The sequence below is a fragment of the Cheilinus undulatus genome, linkage group 11, assembly GCF_018320785.1.
Source record: "Cheilinus undulatus linkage group 11, ASM1832078v1, whole genome shotgun sequence".
Taxonomy (NCBI): domain Eukaryota; kingdom Metazoa; phylum Chordata; class Actinopteri; order Labriformes; family Labridae; genus Cheilinus; species Cheilinus undulatus.
In genome coordinates, this window is record NC_054875.1 from 13,382,336 (window position 1) to 13,402,650 (window position 20,315).

Genomic DNA, 20,315 nt, shown 5'->3' on the forward strand with positions numbered 1-20,315 from the left:
ACGCTAGGCTTCATCAGCTAACTATTTTTGCTGGTATTGCAAATGTTATGTCATGTGCTTTTTTTAAGGGCATTATCATTTCTATGTCTCTCATTTTGATTAAGAAAAACATAGATAAAACACAAAAAGGAGGATTTTTGTATTAAAAAAAAATTGACACTTGGATGTTTGCATAATATGCATTAAATCTCTGCCACTGAAAAAAAAAAATGTATTAAACCAGTATTTTGACACATTTTAAGTTAAAGAAACATTGCTACTTCTGCTCTGAAAAATGCAGCAGGCCAAATTGCAGCAGGCTATATTGGGATTAAAGAAATAATCTACCAAACACAAATTTCACAAATTTTGTGCTTTCTATAGAGCTCACGTCAGTAGTATTGGACATTAACTAAGGGGAACTCTCGTTATAAAATCACAAGAAAACATAATTATGATGAATTAATATAAGAAAAGATGTTCTTGTCTGTTTTTAAGAAAAATAAAGTTCACATTTGAATGCAAAACCTATCAAAAAAATGTTTTTAATAAAATGAATATTGACAAGAAAATTTTGGAAGATGAAAAAAAAGGGGGAAGTCTGAGGTTTTTCTAATTAGTTAACCTAACTTAAGGATGTAGTTTTATAATAAATCAATACAGTGAAAGTGAAAGATTGTATTAGGCTGGTGATATACTTCAATTAAACATACACGGATGCATGATGGCCGCTGTCATGTGTCCCCTAGATCAGGTCTGTGCACATCCTTTACTGCAGACACAAGATCAGATATGCACACGTGCAGTAGAGACAGCGTAGAGGTTGAGGAGCAATCAACACAGCAGTCGAGACAACAACAGGTAAACATCTTTAAAGACAAACTAAGAAACCAAGTCCATGAAACAACGTGCCATTCAACGTGCACAGAGACAAACTGGGCACATTGTGTCAAAACACCTGACGAATGGTTAAGTCTATTTTGAAAGCTGCAAAATCAAGATACTTAGATTAGACTCAGTAGATATAATTCCGTTCGACCAGGGATGATGTAAACTTGTGACTTTCAGCTGAGTGCATCCGTGGCTGTAGTAGTTGTTTGATTTGGATCTGAGCAAACAAATTGTAGGTGTGAAACCCTCAGTTCTTCCCATTGTTTTCAGTTCCATCTTTGCTGACTCCTTCAACAGTTCATGTATTATGATGATGTTTGAGCAGCATCGAACTTGATGATAAACCTGGCTCCAGACTGGATGACATCTGGGTCCAGCTTAAAACCAGATTGTGATCTCTGTTATAAACTTTGTGTTGCTGACTGCAGGGCTGTGGAAGACACACCCCAAACTGAAACTTCAAGAGGGAGAGAAACTGAAATTAAATCTATTCATAAATTTTTCATTAAAAAAAAAAAATCATACCAGTTTGGCATCTTGTGTTTAGCTCTTCAAACAAACGCTAACATTTATTTTATTTATCCAAGGCCATGTGTGTATGTGCTAAAAAGTGTGTGTTGCATGCCCAGATGTGCATGAAATGACTCCCAGGCTGTGCAGCCACATGTGTATTTAAACCTCCTCAGCTGTCCTGAAGGCACCAGTTATCCTCCTGCATTTGTATCTGTCATGAGTGTTTCAGACTAGAACCTGTGCCCTCTCAGCCCGTCACTGTCTGAGTGGATGAAAGACTCCACAGGGAGTCTGTCCATTTATTTAACCAATCGTTAACTGGTGGAGAACACACAGCCGTCTGTTTGTGTGACCTCTCCAGGGTACTGAGGCCGCGAACCCTTGGACTGGACTCTGGGTGGGATGACCTTTGACCTTGTGGGTGTTTCATCTCAGTTAGAGTCAGACATACACAAACTCTTTCTGTCTTTCTTGTGCCACCTTTTCCTCTCTTAATCGGGGTCTTTCCCATGAATTTCATGTGTAAATTTACGAGAATATCTAGTAGGGTTGTCATAATGATTGATAACAGTGACAAAAATAGAAGTCTGAGACACCAAACACTGACTCATGTCAGTGCTTTACTAAAGCATGCAGGCAAGCTCCTGAACAATGTTTAAATTTGTAAATGCATTGGAAATGCTTCTTTTCTTTCTCTCTCTTTTACTCCTGGAAGCTTCTGGGGAAAACTATGACAGAAGATTTGTGACATGAGATAGTGTGACCAGCTGCTGCTTGAGCAAAGAAAGGTTTCTTAAACAGCTGGTACCTTTGTCTTTATGTATTATTTACACAAGGGGAAAAAGGCTAAAGCCGGGGCCCACAGTCATGGATGGGGCCTGTGCAGGTTAGCAAAGGTCCATCTTGAATTGAAGTGATGTTTAGTTCTTGTTATTACTCATCAAAGTGATATAAAAATCCCATATTTTTTACTATTGCCTGTTTAAAACTGTAAACCACCCTTTCTTAAAATTGTTTGAGCTTTTATTTTGGTAACATAACTGTGTGTGGGCCCATTGGACTAGGTCAGTAATGTCAGTGTGTGTATCCACGCTAAGACCTTCAGCATTTGTTTTTGTGTATGCTGCAAATTTAATTGGTGCCAGCCCCAGGAAGCAAATGTTAACAAAGTGGCTAGTGCTATACAGATTTAATGTGCCTGCATTGTTATTAAATGCATCCAGGGATGTCCTGATACTGGGCCCAGCCACTTCAGTGGCATGCACACACAGTCTTAGAACATGAGCATCTTCTCTTCTATGAACCAAAGAGACAGAGCTGATGTTCTCCCACTGCTTTGAAAGAGACAGAGACCTCACTGATACACTGCATTAACAGGGCTTTTGCTGTCTTCCACTAGTAAACAAAAAGCTTTATTTATTTAATTTATTTATCCGGCCTCAAGTGATAGAAATCCTGGCCTGGTTGGAGATATAGATAATTTGTCACAGCTCAGCCATCTCTCATACAGCTCCTCTTTTAATACCATTTGGCTTTTCTTTTCTTTGTTCATAAAAGAACAACAAAAATAAAAAAAACAGAAAGGGAAACTGTCTCAATTGGGAGCCAGCTCTTTAGCCAGCTTATTCAGAAAGGCATAACATGAATCCTTCATAATTTGATGTACAGTAAGATTGACTTTGACTCGGTAGGTAGAGACAGTCATACAGTAACGGTCAGGCTGTGGGTTCAATCCTGCGATCTCATGTTCAGTAATAGAAAATAATAGAAAAAAGCTTAAAAATCACGCTATCCAAACTTAGGGATTGCAATGCAAAATGTGGCTAGGCTTTGTTTTCATGCTATCATGTGACATAAATAACAGATGAGGAAATCACATCAGTGTGATCATGGACCACTAAGGGTTAATGCCAGCAGCTTTGTTGTACACAGCATACATGGATACAAAGCCAAATATGAGAGCCACAGAAATGATGCATAGGCTGTTTACATGTGAGGCAGGGAAGTGAGTTCAAATTTAGGTTGTCACTGAAGATGCATTGTTATTGTTAATTTCCTCTACTAAAATTATTAATAAACATTAGATGACAACATTTTTTCCATGAAAATAAGCCTCATTGAAAATAGATATCTGATGACGAAAACTGAAGAAAAAGAAGATTAATTTTCATCAATGAGACAAAAGTGTAACTTAACTTTTGTGGGTCATTCACCCACTGTGGATAGATCAGTCAGAAAACAACATATGCAGGGATCTCAGGTTTTATATTGTGGCCCCACATTTGGGCAAAGAGAGTAAATGTTGTGACTGAAACTATAAAGGGTAGAAATGATTCAAATGTGACTAAAAAGTAAGAAAATTTTGTTCTTTTTGTCACTTAGCTAAATGGATTGTCCATCAGAAGTCATGTGATGTGTCAGTTAACTTTGACACAGCTCCCATAAGTCACCACCAGACATCTCTTCTCACCAGAAAAGCCTGGTCATGATGGTGATATCTGAAAGTGTTGAAGATCCAAACATTTTGAAAACCAAAATACAAATTGACTCATTTCACATCAGCTGTGCTAAAGTGAAGAAATAGGCTGTTTCTGTGTTTTGAAACTTTATTACCACTGGGCAAACGGTTACTATCCTTCAGTGTTCATGGGTCCAAATAAATTTCATGCTTTAGTTCAGAGAAAGAAACAAAGAAACCATTCAGGAACATTCCAGTATGGTTACCAACTGGCTAATCAGATTTGCCAAAGCTCTTTGAAGCAGCTGTGAAACACAATTTCATATCATCTCTCTCAAAGTGCGTCATGATTAATGCAATATGTCGCCCTTTCTTTATTGAATATGTCACCTTTTTTAATAACTGTTGGCAGCTCTTTTCTTTTTTTTTTTTTTTTTAGGGTGCTAATATGCCAAGACTAACTCTCAGCACATGGTTACCTTGAATCCTAACAAGGTAAAATCTGAGTTAAGCCTCTCTCTGCTTCTCTTTCTTCTCTTTCAACCACACACAAACCAGAAACCTTACGCTGAGTGACACGGGTCCCTGAACATTGTCGTAGATGTGAAAATAAACCACCATATTTCATTGACGACATACATAAGACCAGATCCCACGCACACACAAACACAGATACACAAATACAAATACACACAGTTAAACAAAAGCAGTGACATACACTTGAACATATAAATATGCAGAGAAACAGAGAGTAAGACACACAAACATGATGAAAGACATGCACAATCAATATAAATATATAGAAACAAGTGTGTAGTAGGACATGCATGCACAATAATGGAGCTTCACACACTTTTATAGCACAAACAGCTGAATAAACTCCACACAGGAGCAGATAGACCCTTTCAAAGTAAAAGCCCTCACAGGTCTGCTTTGCAGTTTGAAATAAACTTGCTGAGTCACTCACGTCCTCCCTCCATGACGGCAGAAATCCATGTCACCCTCAGGCAGCACTACACATGGGACACTTTTCAGTCCAGTGGTCAAAAACCTTTCCAGCAGGATCAAAAGTGCAGCATTAAAATTTATAAAGACTGAAACCGTAATAAAAAATAATTGCTTGTAAACCACCCAGTTATTTTTTCTAATGTCTGTTGTCCTTGGATCAAAGCCTTCAATCAAAGGATGAATGGAGCCTCTGTTTTATTGCTTCTGATTTTTTAATGTCATTTTTGCTTCATTTCCGGCCCATTTGCTATTTCATTTCTGTAATTATAACCATAACTCTCCATGAGTTGATATCTTTTCTCACACTCTCATGTCAGATTTTTGATTTCAGTTGATCTAAAGTGAAAAGAAAACAAAAAGGGGGTTTAAATGAGAGTGAGCTTCCTAAACTTTCACTGAAGTGAGACTCGAATGTTGACAGAAGGAGCCCGGCTATTGATTTTACTGAAAAGTTAGGAAAATAGCCATGTCCAATGTATTCCAATGAAGTATGTTCGTTTGCCAAGATCCTCAAAGTAGATTCAGAATCTAGAATTTCATACTAAAACCTTTTAAAAACACTCACTGCAAAGCTTTCTTTATCCTGCGCTGATTTGCGAAAACTCAAGCAATAAAAGGCCCACTGAGGATTTCAGATTAAATCTGAGACCTTTGACACATGTTTCATATCATCAAATTTTAAAAGAGCAACTCTTGTTCATTATTGCAGAACTTTGTACACCGTGGGTCCTGGGAGTTAAAATGTGGATGGTTTCTTTTCAACATGGCTTATTGCAACATATAATATGATTAAAAGTGAAAAGGCCCATTTGTTCCCCAGTGCCTCTCCTGCATGCATATCAGGCTTTGTTTCTTCTACTAGTAAATCCTAAACTCACAAGGCCAATGGATTGGCCAGATTCCATGCCTGTCATCGGGCGGATCAGTCTTGTAAAGGTCAAATCTGAAACATTTGAGCCTGGTCATAAAATGACTGGCCCAATCAGAGCATTTGTGGAGAATGAGGCAGAGAGCATAGACATGGTATAGTGGTACTGAAAGCCTGTAAACATGGGGGCTGATTAAGAGATTAGCATAGATGCAGCTTTATCTGGAGTTTTATCAGAACAGGACAACATTTAGAAATAAAAAGAAGATCCTCTCTTAATTTTTTTTCTCGTTTCTTGATGTTCCTGCTCCTATTCAGAATATCCTAGGCAACAGTTCAGTTTACCAACTGGCTCCAGTGATAGAGAAAAGTAACAATGGCTGCCTGTTGAGCATGTGTTGAGCTATGACTACAAAGACAAACAGCATAGATGCATTGGCAAAAAGAGGATGAAAGTACCAACAATGTGAATGCTTTAAGACAGATAAGAAAACCTGGTTTATGGTATCAACTGAGGGATACTGAGGCATACAGATGGAAGGAAAATGCAGACTGGTCATTGTCAAATGTTTGGTATTTGATACAAGGTCAACTTGAAGACAGTCCAATAGTAACCAGTTGAAAGAGAGCATATCATCACTAATTTACTGACCTCTGTCAGTAAATTGATTATTATTTCTCCCCTTGCTCATTTACCTGGATGAAGTTGTCAGTTAAATGGCCTTTTTTAGCTAAAACCATTGCTCAACCAACTGTGAATGATCACATGCATGTGACAGTCTACTTTTACATTCATCCATCCATTTATTCCACTTATCCAGGGCTGGGTCATGATAGCAGCAGGCTAAGCAAGTTAGCCCAGACATTCCTCTCCCCAGCAACATTTTTCAGCTCTTACTTGAGGATTTGGAGGTGTTCCCAGGACAGATGAGATATAGTCCTTCTGGCATGTCCAAAGTCTACCCCAAGTCTCCTCCCAGTTGGATGTTTGCAGAGTAACCAGGAGGCATTTTAATCAGACGACCAAACCATGTCAACTGGCTCCTTTTGAGACAAAGAAGCAGTGGCTCTACTTCAAGCTCCTTTCAGGTGGCCAAGCTCCTTACCCTATCTCAAAGGCTGAGCCCAGACACCCTCCTTAGGAGTTCATTTCAATTGCTTGACCCCAAGAACTCATTCTTTCAGTCATTACCCAAAGCTCATGACCATAGGTAAGGGTTTGAACGGAATCCACATTGTTCTTCAAGGCGCAACAATCGGTGGAGTCTCCTTTACAGCATCATAAACTTTCCCCAGGAGACTAAATACGTAGCGTGATATTATTGGATCACACCTTCTGTTCCCCCTACTTTTACCTCTTATACACTTTTGGATGAATGAAAGAAGCCATTGCACTGCCAAATATGATAACATAAGCATGTCATCTGCAAACAGTTGCATTAATACTTAGTATTAATGCAACTCCACTCTGTTTCTGAGTTGCATCTTCTGCTACTGAAACTGCTTTCAGTGGCTTTTTTTTTTTGGGGGGGGGGGCTTTTTCGTGCCTTTATTAGAGAGAGGACAGTGGATAGAGTCGGAAACAGGGATGAGAGTGGGGAGAGACATGCAGGAGATAGTGTCACGGGTCGGATTCGAACCCGGGTCGCCTGAGTATATGGTGCGCGCCTTAACCACTCAACTACCAGTGCGCCCCTTTCAGTGGCCCCTTTCAGTATAATGTCTGTCTCTTTGTATGAATAGATATTTTTTTTTAAATGGTGAGTTTAGAAGGAAAAGGAGTCTGAGAAAGGAGGTATTGGTTCAGAGGAACTATTACTACAACTGTTTGTTTGCTAAGAAGCTGCCAGTGTGTCCAAATATGATGAAAACACGTTAATGCTAAATCATTAATTAGAACCAGCTTTGTTTGCCAAGTACATGAACATAAATATGAAGTTTGTAGTCACTTGTCTCATTGGTTTTGTAGTTGGGGTCCTGATGTGTTTGGCTTGGCCCAGCTGAGAACAAAGTGGCCTAGGTGTCTCGCTCTCTCTCTCTGTATCGAAGCACTTTTGAGTGTTTGTCTTGGCAGAGTGACTCTGACAGTCTAATCAGCCGCAAAGGCAGCCACACCATTCCTCTGGATCATAATGAGATAACACAGACATGCACATGCACACACAAACAATGCTAGAGCTGCACAGTCTCCTAAACATACAGTGTGTCTATCTGCGCACAACACACACACCAAGGGAGAGTACAGAGATGAAGTGATGTTAACTTCAGAAACAAGAGAGCGAAGAGGTGCTGAAAGACTAAACATGACAAATGAGTGAGCAAGAGGAGGTCCGCAGAGAAGGACTCTGTAGAAGCAGTGAGTTAGATGGAAGAAAGGAAGGCAAAGGTTCACAGGGTCACAAAGTAAACCAACAAAAAAACATTTACAATGAAACATGTCAGTTGTAAGTATGATGATACAGTGGTAGCAAAAGTAGGCCTTTTAGTTCAGCCTTTCACAAGACCCTTTGGAAACTCGTAGTATTGACATCCGTATTTCTTACTTCATAAACAGATCCTGTCAGTGTGAACACTTGGCAACATTAACATCAGTACAACATCGTTAGTGAATCCAAAAGCTCCATGAATGAATGAATGAGCCCCTGCTGTGTTTATTTTATGAAGGCATCTGCAAAGTGATGATGTTAGTAGGTGGATAATTTCCAGTTCGATTAGACACCAATAATAACTATTTCTCTGATTAGTCTGAAGTCAATTAAATAGATTCTGTTTACCAACTTCACACTACAATGGTAAAACAATTTCACACTTTAATGATAGGAAGTTGGTTTGCAGAATGAGGCTACTGCTAGCATTGCCAGAACCACTAGCCTATAGTCCTCTTTTTGGGTTAATAGCCAAATGTATGTGCTGGATATCGTCTTCAATGCTTCATGAGTATGACCTAAAAGCCTCTGGACAACTTTATTTCTGTTTCATACAACAAAATAGTGCTAAACCACACTGTTCCTACGAGATGCTATCGATGCTATAAGCTAGCGGTTCCAGAGCATTGTGGCAGTGAGGCGTTAGTCATTAGAGCAACTATAGGTGGCAGGTAGATGCATTAAAGTATAGATGGAGATTTGACCAAGGTTGTGGGCCAGAACTGATTAGGAAAATGCAAATGATTACTTTAACTGGCTTATAATTATGGTGCAGACAAATGAGGATTCCAAATTTAGCCATTTAGATGGCTAACTGCACTCATACCTGCTGCAAAGTCACCTGTTCTCTCTTCCAATTTTAATTTCTTTAAATAGTGTGTGACCAGAAACCTCTTTATTTTTTTATTTAAGTGTATTTAACCAGGAACACCTCATTGAGATTAAGAATTTCATTAACAAGAGAGTCCTGACCAAGACAGGCAGCAGCACAGTTGACAAAGACATAGACATAAAAAACAAAGCAGTTACAATCACAGAAAAAACAAATCCAGAGTCACAGAGCAGAAAGTCATCAGTTAAAACATCTAAAAGCTGATGCAGCATCCTCCAATGCCTTCAATCTACCTTTAAAAAGTTTTAAAGAGACCAGCTCATCAAGAAATAAGATTCTGTAGCAGATTCCAGGCCAGAGGAGCAGCATACCTGAAACTCCTTTTACCCATTTCAAGATGGGCTTTGGGTACAGAGAGCAAAAGTAAATTTTGTGACTTAGTCACAGAGCGAAGACTGTAGCTTCCAGAACTTTTCACATGAATTAAATCACACAAGTATGATGAAAGCAGATTTAGTAAATCCTTATAAATAAAGATATGCCTACGTGTGGTCAGAGAAGGCCCACCTTTCCTGGCACGGTTATGACTCTGGAGGGACTTGAACTGGGACACAAATAGCACAGAGGAACATTGAATAGAGTGCCATTTGTTGATCTGAAACCAGTCAAACCATGACACTGCTCTTCTATATCAGACAAAATTATTAAAGGCTGGCATGTAGGTTTAATATTCTGGATGGGTTTTGTTAGTTCTGTGAATTTTAAATATATAAACATGTAATCAAGCATTTTGTGATCAGTTCATGTGTACTATACATTTTGAAAAAGAAATATATATGTTTATGCTTTTTAGTTATAATGAATGGCCTTTTGTGGGGCACCTGCAGGACCACCAGACGGGACTGCCCTCAAAAATGGCCAGGCCCCTTAACAGCCTAGTGAATGGGCCGTCCCCAGATTTGAATTACAAATTCCAATGCATGTGTGTTGGATCAACTGAATTGGTGCCAGCCTCTGCCTAAAGTATCTTTAGTTATTTTTGGGTTCAGAAGTTCTTTAGAAAGTTGGCTTCTTGTGATGGTCATGGCATGGCCATCAAGTCTGACATTTCTAGTTAAAGAGTTTAGCTCAGCTGAGATAAGGGGACTTACATGTTGCCTACACCTGGGATGCTGACCTCAAAAAGCTGCTAGACAGCTGGGGGGTATTGTCTTTTTTCCCATCATGTGACTCTTCTGAAGAAAACTGTGGGAGATTAGTAATCAAGATGTGTCAAAGTAAAAAATCGCTCGCCTGACAGTATGAAAACACAAAGAAAATAGTACAGATCCCTCTAAAATCTGCAGAAGTTCTGACAGAAAGCACTTTAACTTTTTTCCACAACTGGATACAGAGAACCCTGTCTGCACGACATTCTGAAAGCATTCTCCACCAAATGTAATGCTCAAATGGTGGATTTCCAAGATGTACATGTGGTATAACTTAATAATGAATTGCTGAGTGATTATAGCATGCACAGACTCAGATGAAAATGACAAAATTAATCACACTGATTAACAGGAACGTATAGAAGTAGACGTTTCAGAGAAATATTTAAATATTTCTCATGTATTCAGCTTTAATTAACCATGATTGCGTGTATAGGCCGCATTTGGGCTGCTGGGCTGAGCATGTTCACTCAGACACCTGTAAAACTCATTTAGACCTCTTCAGGAACATTCAAAAAGCAACATGCGGATCAAATATGAAGTTTACCATCTCTTCTTATTTCCTGAAATCAATTAGAAATGCCAGTGTATATTTAATCTTTGGTTTGTTTCTGACAGTGGCAATTTGCTGTGTCCATGTTTCTCTGCACGTATTATTGTCATCGCACGTGGAAGAATATGCTAGTGCACGTACAATCCATCATGTGTGGGTGTTCACATTGTCCAGTGAACTTCTTACAGTATTTTTATCCTGCTAACTTCAATGTCATCATCTCCCCTGTGATCTCAGCTCAGTGGAAGACTCACCCTCCCTGTAACAATACTCCATTGTCTATTAGAGGAACAGAGAGTCACAGACAAGGGTCACTGCGAGGGCACTTAAATCACTCATATGCAATCAAACACGAGGTCTTACTGGAGGTCCTGTCGCCCTTTATCCCCCTTTTATCCTGGAATAACGTCTGGCCTCACATTGATCACACCCAGGCTGCTCTGGCTGAGACAGCCAGGGACTCTGATGTGGTTTGAGTGGAGAAACAAAGCTGTACACAAAATGTCTTTTGACCCAAGTATGACCTAAAACATCACACAATCCAAGGATGTGGTCAGTGGTTATTTGGAGCAGTCCACTTACTGAAAGATGATGGAGTAAATAGTCTGTCGTCATTTAATTACTTCCTTACTTTTCAGTGTTGCACTCAAAACAGCAGTGTTTAACTGAAATCTGATGTCAACTTTGGAGGCATATTTGATGTCAAAGGTTTAAGGTTTTGTACGCTTCTAGCGATTTACAAAATAGTCAGGGTGTCTTGGTTATAAGGCTAGATAAAGCTATATCACTTTAAAATGAGTGTTTCACTGGCATTCTTCTAAAGGTCAGATCAGACTACACAAATCTAGCTGGATTTTGATATGACTGAATCACTGCCACCCATCATCAAACCTCAGCAAACCTCCTTTAGTGTGAAATACTCAACAATGGCACTGGCAGATGGCAATTCAATGAAAGCACAGTAACAATTCTTGCATGTAAATGACACCTATGTTCTCATACGCACTTACACTATGACATTGCACAAGTGAGAGAGAGAGAGAGAGAGTGACGCTGCCTGTACCACACCAAAACTCAGACAAAGTACGACCCTAACCAACTGATCCTCAAAACAACAGACAGCTGCTTGAAAGTGAAAGCATTGCACTGGGCCTGTTATAAAGCTATTCCAGAGAAACATTAAAAAAAAGCTGGTGCTACGCTGGCAATTGATTTAACATTCTGCAACATAATTTTTAGAAAAGCAAAGAAAAGAGAACATAGAGATAGAAGCAAAATACATCAACTAAACTCCTAAAAAAAGTTTGGAAACATCATTTTTGTCATATTTCTCCCCTTTAATAACACCAATTGGTGTTGTATTATAAACTTAGCACAAAAAGTATGGAAATATGTGTTTGGTAGATTATTTCTTTGTTGTAACAACGCTTCTTGGCAATCAATCCTATACCGTTGGAAAGCCGGTTTATTACCCTTTTAAATGGTGCCACATTTGTAAAGAACATGCATTTGTGGGATGAGCAGCAAAGCTGAGTATGTGGGTTGCGCCCATGAAAAATTTGCCAAATCTTCTCTGCCAATGCCAAACAGCTGATTGTGCCATTGACTCGTTTGGTGTTTGGTGGATTGGATGATTGAAGTTTGAAGAAACAAGACATATTGGCAATTAAACAATTTATTTATTTAACAAACAGAAGCCTTAGTAGCGTGTGGAAGAACCATACGCAGCCACAAAAGCCTGGCTCCTCCTCCTCATGCTGGTCACCAGCCTGGTCACACACTGCTGTGAGATGGCATCCCATTCGTCAACCAGCATTTGTCACAAGTCAGCCAGCATAGTTGTGTTGGTGACTGTGGCACCAACAGCACGCCCAAGCTGATCCCACAAGTGTTCAATGGGGTTGAGGTCAGGACTGCTTGCAGGCCATTCCATCTTCTCCACTCCCAAATTCTGGAGGTAGTCTCTGATAAACCCCGCTCTGTGGGGGCGAGTGTTGTCATCCTGGAGGATAGAGTTTGGTCCCAGACTGTGGAGATATGGGATTGCCACTGGTTGCAGAATCTCATCTCGATATCTATCTGCATTGAGATTGCCTCCAATGATGACCAGCCTCGTTTTTCCAGTGAGGGAGATGCCGCCCCACACTGCCTCCACAAAAAGATGTTACTCTATTGTTGCAGCAATCAGCATAGCGTTCTCTACGTCTTCTCTGCACTTTGACCCTACGATTCAACTGTCGTAAGCAGAATCTGGACTCTTTGCTGAGCATAACGTTGCCTCACATGTTCAGGTTCCAGTGCACTTGAGCCAAGACAGGACAAGGTTTATGCTGCATAATCCGACATGGTACCATCACGAAAGACAAAAAAAAAAAAAAAAAACCAATGTAGTCTGACACAGCCTATAGATGGACACATGAAGTCAGCAGGGACCATTAGCTGAGCTGCCATTAGCTTGTTAGCATGTTTTTTTGGTAAGGGTTCCTTAAGGTTTGTACCAGGAGGAGTATTGACTACAAATGTCTTCCCCCTAGCCCAGAACATATCACCCAGTCAGAAAGAAAGTTTGCCTCAAAAAGTCAAGATTGAGCAGATCAGTGAGGTTAACACACATCACCATCAGATAATCAAGCCTTTGCTGACTTTGTCAAAAGTTGGGAGGCAGGCCCAAAAGACTTATCTCGTAGTGTGTTAGTGTGAGCTCAAAGGAGTTTGGGCTTGTAACCCTGCTAGCTATCAGTACAGCGCTTATGCTCTCAGTCTTTGGTGACAGTGGTGAAGTACAGGCCCACAGTCCAGGTCCAGTCCAGGAGTTTGTTGACTCTAACATAGGAGTCTTGAATCAATCCAGGTCTCCACAAGATTTATTTACCTAAATGCTGAATCACGACCTACTAAGGGAGAAAAGCCGTTAAAGAGTGGGGCCCCAGTCTGTCAAACATCACCTTGCCTGGTTGAACAGAAGTAAAGCGGACACTTGCAGCACTCAGGACCAAACTTTTTGGATGGAAATAGGCATCAGAAGTGCATCTTATGTGCCATATTTTTTTACAGTGAGTCCCATTTAATGAAGGAAAAATACCACACACTCCCACTGCCACTCCCAGCTTACAAAAATGCTCCATGAATATGGTTCTGGTTGAGTGTCTCATATCAGCTGGCATGCTGTAGTGGAAACTTTTAGTGTGAACTCAAATAGGATTGACTCTGACTTTATACATTTAACACTCGCCACACAGAATATTTTTTCAAGGATTTGAAAACTCCTTCATGTAAATACTAAAATACTTTTAATAAAGTTTGGAATTTAAGTTTAGTTTGTATTTGATAGCAGTATGTCGTCTTTTTTTTTTTTTTTTTTTTTTTACTGCTGAGCTCCAAGGGTTGATCTGCACAGGGAATTAAGTGGGAAATTCATCTTCAAGTCTGGCAACTCCACCGATCCAGCATTTCCTCATTTCCAGACAGTGTCTTAGTTCTCAGACAGATGCAGAGTTCAGTGGAAAGAAAAAAATACCAAACACAGGCTTGGACTAAAAATAGTTCCTGTCCCCATTTTGTATTAGAACAATGGAAAAGAAAGTAAAAATGGAAAATGAACTCCGTTAATAAAGGTCTGGGCTGGTTCCCTGGTTGCCCAAAAGGTTTTACTGGAACAAAGTAATAAATCTCAGGTGAAAAGGTTTTTTCCTGATGGAAGGAAGGAGTGTATAAGATAATACTATCTAGTTTTTTTGGTCCATATTCTGAAAGACATGGAGCATTGAGGCCATCAGACACTGTGTTGATCTATTTTGCACTCTACCGTACACATGGTATAAAGGTTCTAGGTGCAAAGCACGCACATGTGTCCTTCCTGTTTTCTGCTTGTCATTTTTATGTTGAGGCTAAAGTCTAAAGTCAGTGGCAAAATGATATTTAGAGGGCACATTAGAAAAAGGACATACAGTCAAGTGCACAAGTTTTAGGCATCTTGGGTGCTAAGGGCGCTACAATCCGGGGCTGGGGGGAAGTAGGAGGACGGACAGAGTCAAGCATGACACATGTCAACACACACATCTGTCACTTGTCAGTCAAGGTAAAGATCAATAGCATTTCTTTCGTTTGGGCCTAGAACATCCACATTCACAGCACGACCAAGAGCTGGCAGCAGTCCTACTACCCCCCTGAACCGTACCCTAGGCCAGTGGCTTTCTATCTTTTTGTTGCCCAAGGTACACCTAAGGCCCTGTCCACATGGAAACAAATTCAGGCGTATACACAAAGGTTTTATGTCGGATCAGTGTTTCATCCACACGGAAACGGCGTTTCTCATGACTGTAAACGATACTTTTTTGTAGAGTGCACAAATCCATAAACGACTACCGTTTCATCTCTGAGTGGACGGTTATCCACATCTTTCTTGAAATAATTACGTCACACAGCGTAGTTCCCTTAAGGCGCCTGCACACGTCCAACTAAAACATTAATGGTGGACTACAGGGTTGTGTTCGTGCTGTAGAAGCTACTGAGCTTGTTATGGCTTTCACAGCAAAATCTGATGCTTCTTTACCACCACCTTAATCTTAAATCCAATGCAGAGAACAACCAGAAGGACAACTAGAAGAAAGTTTGTGTCAGTTTTCTGTGATCTCCTTCTTCTCCTTTGGTGCATTTCCGTGGCAGCATTATAGCAACACGTACAGGCTTGGCATATGCACTTCAGCGTTTTCAGTCGTTTCAATGGTTCCTGAAACGACTCCGTCTTTACAGAAAACTTTTTCATAACGAAAGGCAATATATAGTTTTCGTCTCCATGTGGACAGAGCCTCAGATCAAGCCAAAATTTCAAGGCACACCAAATCCATATCGATACAAAAATTGCCTATTTAAAACATGTTATAGTAAATCAAGGGTATAACATCAGTTCAGGCAGGCCACAGAGTTGAGCACTGCTATATAATTGAGATCAGCTGATCTCACAAGCCCTCATCAGCTGATGGCGAGCTGATTTGCTTTAAAGCATGCTTTTGGCTAATTGCACTCATGCTGCCATATTTAAACTATTCTAGCCTGACTATGCTTTACTGCTCCCTCTCCAACTTTTTACAACCCTCCTCCACCCCAGCTTCTCCTTCCCAGAACAGCCACATATAAGTGATTGCAATAAGTGCATGTGTGTTTCAAATGATCCTGACTGAACTTAAATTACTGTACAGTAGCAGTATTTCTGTATGGTTGTGCGGATCGCTACAGCACACCAAGACTTGGCTCAAGGCACAACCAGTGTCCCTTGCCAAACCATTTGAGAATCACTACCACAGGCCATGCTTACTCACCACATCCACTGTGTGCGCCACCCTAAAGGTGTAGACTATCATTTTTCAATAGACTATTTTCCTATGCTCCTGGTTATATGCAAGAACATCTAGAGTTTCGGTTGTGTCAATCCTCCTCACATCATGGTGGCATCAGGCAACTTACTAGCCACATCTACGCCTTAATGGAGCATCAACTTTTGGCCGAAACTTGCCTAAAAGTTCTACACAGTACTGTAAACACAGCAGCAAGTTTGCAACCCTTTGCCCACTCACCTCGAATTTACAGCAGCACATTTTCTCCACAGCTTAATATCATCAGATGTTATTATAGAGTTTTAATGGGACACAGATTTTAGAGACTAATATTTGTGGATTTGTTGCCAGAGAGTGTGCAGTTATGTGCCTTTTAGTTCTAATTTTTCAGCAGTTTTCTGTGTTTTAAGACCCAAATGTTGTAACTTTGAATGAGTGAACTGCTTGTTTTAATTAATTTTTTTGATTACACAGCACGTGTTCACGATGGATCCTACCAATGTGGAGAATGGGCGAGGGAAGGTACCACATGACCCCAGTCTCCCCTTCGCAAGCACCTTTAGTGGTACGTCCCATGTTTTCTAACCTTCAGTTTTAAATCTGGAGCAGTTTATGGAGCTTTTGGTTTATGGTAATTTGTCCCAGTCTTTTGGATTGAAGTAAAAGTCCACAAGTAACTTTGTTTATATCAAAACACCTTTATTGAAAAAAGCTGAGCCACAACCGAAGCTCTGCTAATAAAAATGTTACAGCACATGCTCAGTACCTGCCACGTCAACGGTTTACTTCTGCCTGACGATCTTTGATGCACATCATGCATACCTATCCCCCATCTGTTTCCTGTCTTCTTCTCCTGTTAACTGTCAAAATAAAGGCAAGAACCCCTAAAAAACATAGAAAACAGTAAGGATGGTTTTATCCTCATTGGTTTCTAACAACAGTTCAGCAAATTGATCTGCTTTGACAAAACTGTCAAATTAGCATTGCATGTAGCTTTGTAGTCTTAATTTGCCACATCCTGTTAAATAAATAGACACACTGATAGTGTTTTCTTCCTCATGTTCTTGATGGTAGTATCCCAACCCCTTTCTGACTCTACCATTCATGTGCACATACAAACCTTTGAGTTTTGCTGACTAGGTATGAAAAGTTCTGGGTGTTTCCCTCTGGACGTCGTCAGTGATTTAGTTGGTGAAATAATGCTGATCTGCTGCAGTGACAGATTATCCTGTAGGGCACTGAGAATGAAAGAGTGTGTATGTATGCATTTACACATCTCACCTTTCTCATACTGCAGCTGGGTGTTTTCAGCATCTAAATTTTTCCCACAAGGCGTCCAATTTGGCAGGAAACATGAAAATCTGCAGTATTTTTTTGCCCTCAGCAGAGATATACAGTGGAAACAGCATATTCGGAGCTGCTAGGGGAGGACTCGAGGCCTGCAGACAGTCCTTATAGAGAGTCTGAAAATAAAAAGATGTTCTGAATGATTATTCACATGTGTTTATCTGCACCTTAAGCTTGGGATTTATAGGAAAATAACACAACCAGGACTTCTGAGAGCACCACAAACTTTTGGAAGATAAAGCAGTTTCCATTCTGTAGGGAATGTCATTAGTGTTGCCACCCCTCTCTGGCAGTGCTACCTCCTCAGTGAATCTGAATGAGGAGATGTCATGTTTAAGGTTACAGAAATGCACTGCTGTTGAGCAATCACTATCGCGCTTACCTCTTCCAAATTAGTGCTATGAATGCAAAGGATGAGTTGGTGTACCATTAGGGTCAAAAGCAGTCACTTTAAATTATTCTCATTCTGTAAGGAAGTATTTGATCAATGATGTCGCAACATTCAAACTCACTAAAGCAAAAAATGATCCAGATCAGGAGAAATGATTGAAGGAAAATTTATGAAAAAGAGAAAATTAAAGCCACTTTGACAACTGAAAAAGTGAAAAACACCAGCTCTGTACACATAGAGGTCAGTAGGACTGTGTAAGATGACCACACAGCTTCTGTTACATGAGGATTTCTGACCATGACACCTGACCCCTCAGTGGATTTTAACCAGCACCGATCAATGTTGAACAAAATGTAAACAGTTGTCTTTGGCATTCTCTACATCCACACTCCCATTCACATTCTTTGCTGATGAAAGTTATAAGCCTTAAAAAATCAATAAGAAAACAAAAGTTAATGTGGTAGCATTAACAAACATGGGTCAACAAAAAGCAGTTGTAAGAACAGAGCTTAAGGCAACACATTAATGCACATAAAGAGAAAACAAAGACAGTGTTCAAGTAAAGACCAAGGACTTCCACCTGGTGCTTATATCACTCCATGAAGTATCCAGTTGCAGCTCAGTGTAAGTACAGTAATAGGTCGAAAATGCTGTAGGCAAGTCATGAGGCCTAATGATGAATCTTAACCTTGTGCAGTCAAAATGTCATCACTTCATCCTGGAGACATAGTTGACATTTGTGCAAAGCTTGAAGGAACATGAGGCTTAATAACCCTGACCTCTGACTTACAAATTCTAACCACTTAAATCCAGGATTAACATTTGGAAAGGAGGAAAATTACACATATTACTCTTTAAGTACTGCATTCAAAAGCAAGGTATGTACATGGTCATTTTGACACTGAGCTTTGATCTGGACATTTGTGCAAAGTTAGAAAGACATCCATTTCAGCATTATTGAATTACTTATTCAAAAGCATAAGCAAGTGATGAACATGAGCACTCTGACCTATATTAAATTATTGTTGATCCATGTGTAAACCTTATGAAAAAACTCCTTTAAAGCTCTTATGAAATAACCTGACAGGCCTGATTGACTCTTTCATATATCCTTTGCATGGATATATTTCACATTCATCTGGGAAACGGCCCATACAGAATGTCTGGTAAGAGTAGGACTTGTTGAAAAAATTCTTGCAAGACGACTGGATGAACATTCAGTCATTACAACGACATCAGAGTGACGAGACAAAATGACTTGGTGGGCTTGCACAGCTCCAGTAGCTAATTCTATGCATTTCAACACAAGTGTCCCTTGGCAGCCAGGGTCAAGCTGGACAACTGGTCAAGCTCTTTAGTCAGGCTTTTTCACTCCTGGTAATGCATACAGAGACCACCGCTATTTTCTCGGGCCTTTAGGACATCCAAAGCACATCCAGGAGCTAGTGGCAACCCTGCTGCTAATTGGACAATATGCTAGACCAAGCTTACTAGCCACATCCACCCCTTACTCCACACTAAATGTGTGGACTTTGTTATTTTTTTCAATAGATTATTTCACCATGCCCCTGGTAATATGCAAAGACATCCAGAACACCACCTGGGTTGTGTAAATCCTCCCTAAGCAGTGCCATTAAGCAGCTTACTTTCCAAATCTACACTTGACTTCAGCCTTGATTTTTAGCCCAAACATGCCTCACAGTTCTGCAAGGCACTGTATATCCTAAAAACAGTAATGGCCCGGAAAGCTAATGATAAAAATAAGTCCAAATGACCTTGACCTTTGACTTAAAATCCCCAAAATCTGGAATGGTCTGTCCTTAATACATTTGAAGAAAATCTGTCAAGCATTCTTGAGAGACTACATCTGCAAGAAAGTCCTGCATCGACACGCATGTGCGTGTGGTTGGACGGACAATCAGAAAACATAATTCCTCCAGTCTGGACCATCACCAGCATGGAGACATGAACATGAGAAGGCCAGAAAGAAGCAGTAAAGATGATGAAAGCGTAATTCCTCAGCTGTCAAAACAGTAGTGTCTTCACTTTTTAAAGTCAAGATTTTCTCCCAAAATACACAAAGTTTAACGGAGCCTGTCATCAGGAATTACTTTAATGAGGTGTGTCTGTTTATGTTTGCTTGTACAAATACCAGTTTAAGTAGAATCAATGTGTTTGGAAAGGCATGATTCTTTAAATGCAGCTTAATCAGATAAGGAAGAATGTATTCATACTGATGAGATCACTGAAACAGTGCGTGTCCACACTCAGTCACAGTCTGCAGCAGAGTTAAAACAAGCACAGAAAACAAGTCGGATTATTCTCTTAATTATCTCACATAATTCTTCATTATCTCACAGATGGTGGACTGATTTCAGAGTTGAGTTCTTTCCAAGCTCGCTGAGGTTTTATTTTTCATCCTAGGACGGATTATTCTGAATGTTTTTTTAAAGGTAATGTACTAGTGGAGTTGCAGGAAATATTTCATTTCCATTTGCAGGTTTATCA

General features: G+C 40.0%; 1 protein-coding gene across 2 annotated transcripts in view; it reads left to right on the forward strand.

Annotated features, from left to right (window-relative positions):
• sema3bl (sema domain, immunoglobulin domain (Ig), short basic domain, secreted, (semaphorin) 3bl) overlaps positions 1-20,315 on the forward strand; it is a 119,626-nt gene that overhangs the window by 71,038 nt on the left and 28,273 nt on the right. For both annotated transcript variants that reach the window (XM_041798847.1, XM_041798848.1), the window contains exon 5: positions 16,544-16,634. In XM_041798847.1, coding sequence (XP_041654781.1) covers positions 16,544-16,634 — 91 coding nt within the window. The remainder of the gene's footprint in view (positions 1-16,543; positions 16,635-20,315) is intronic.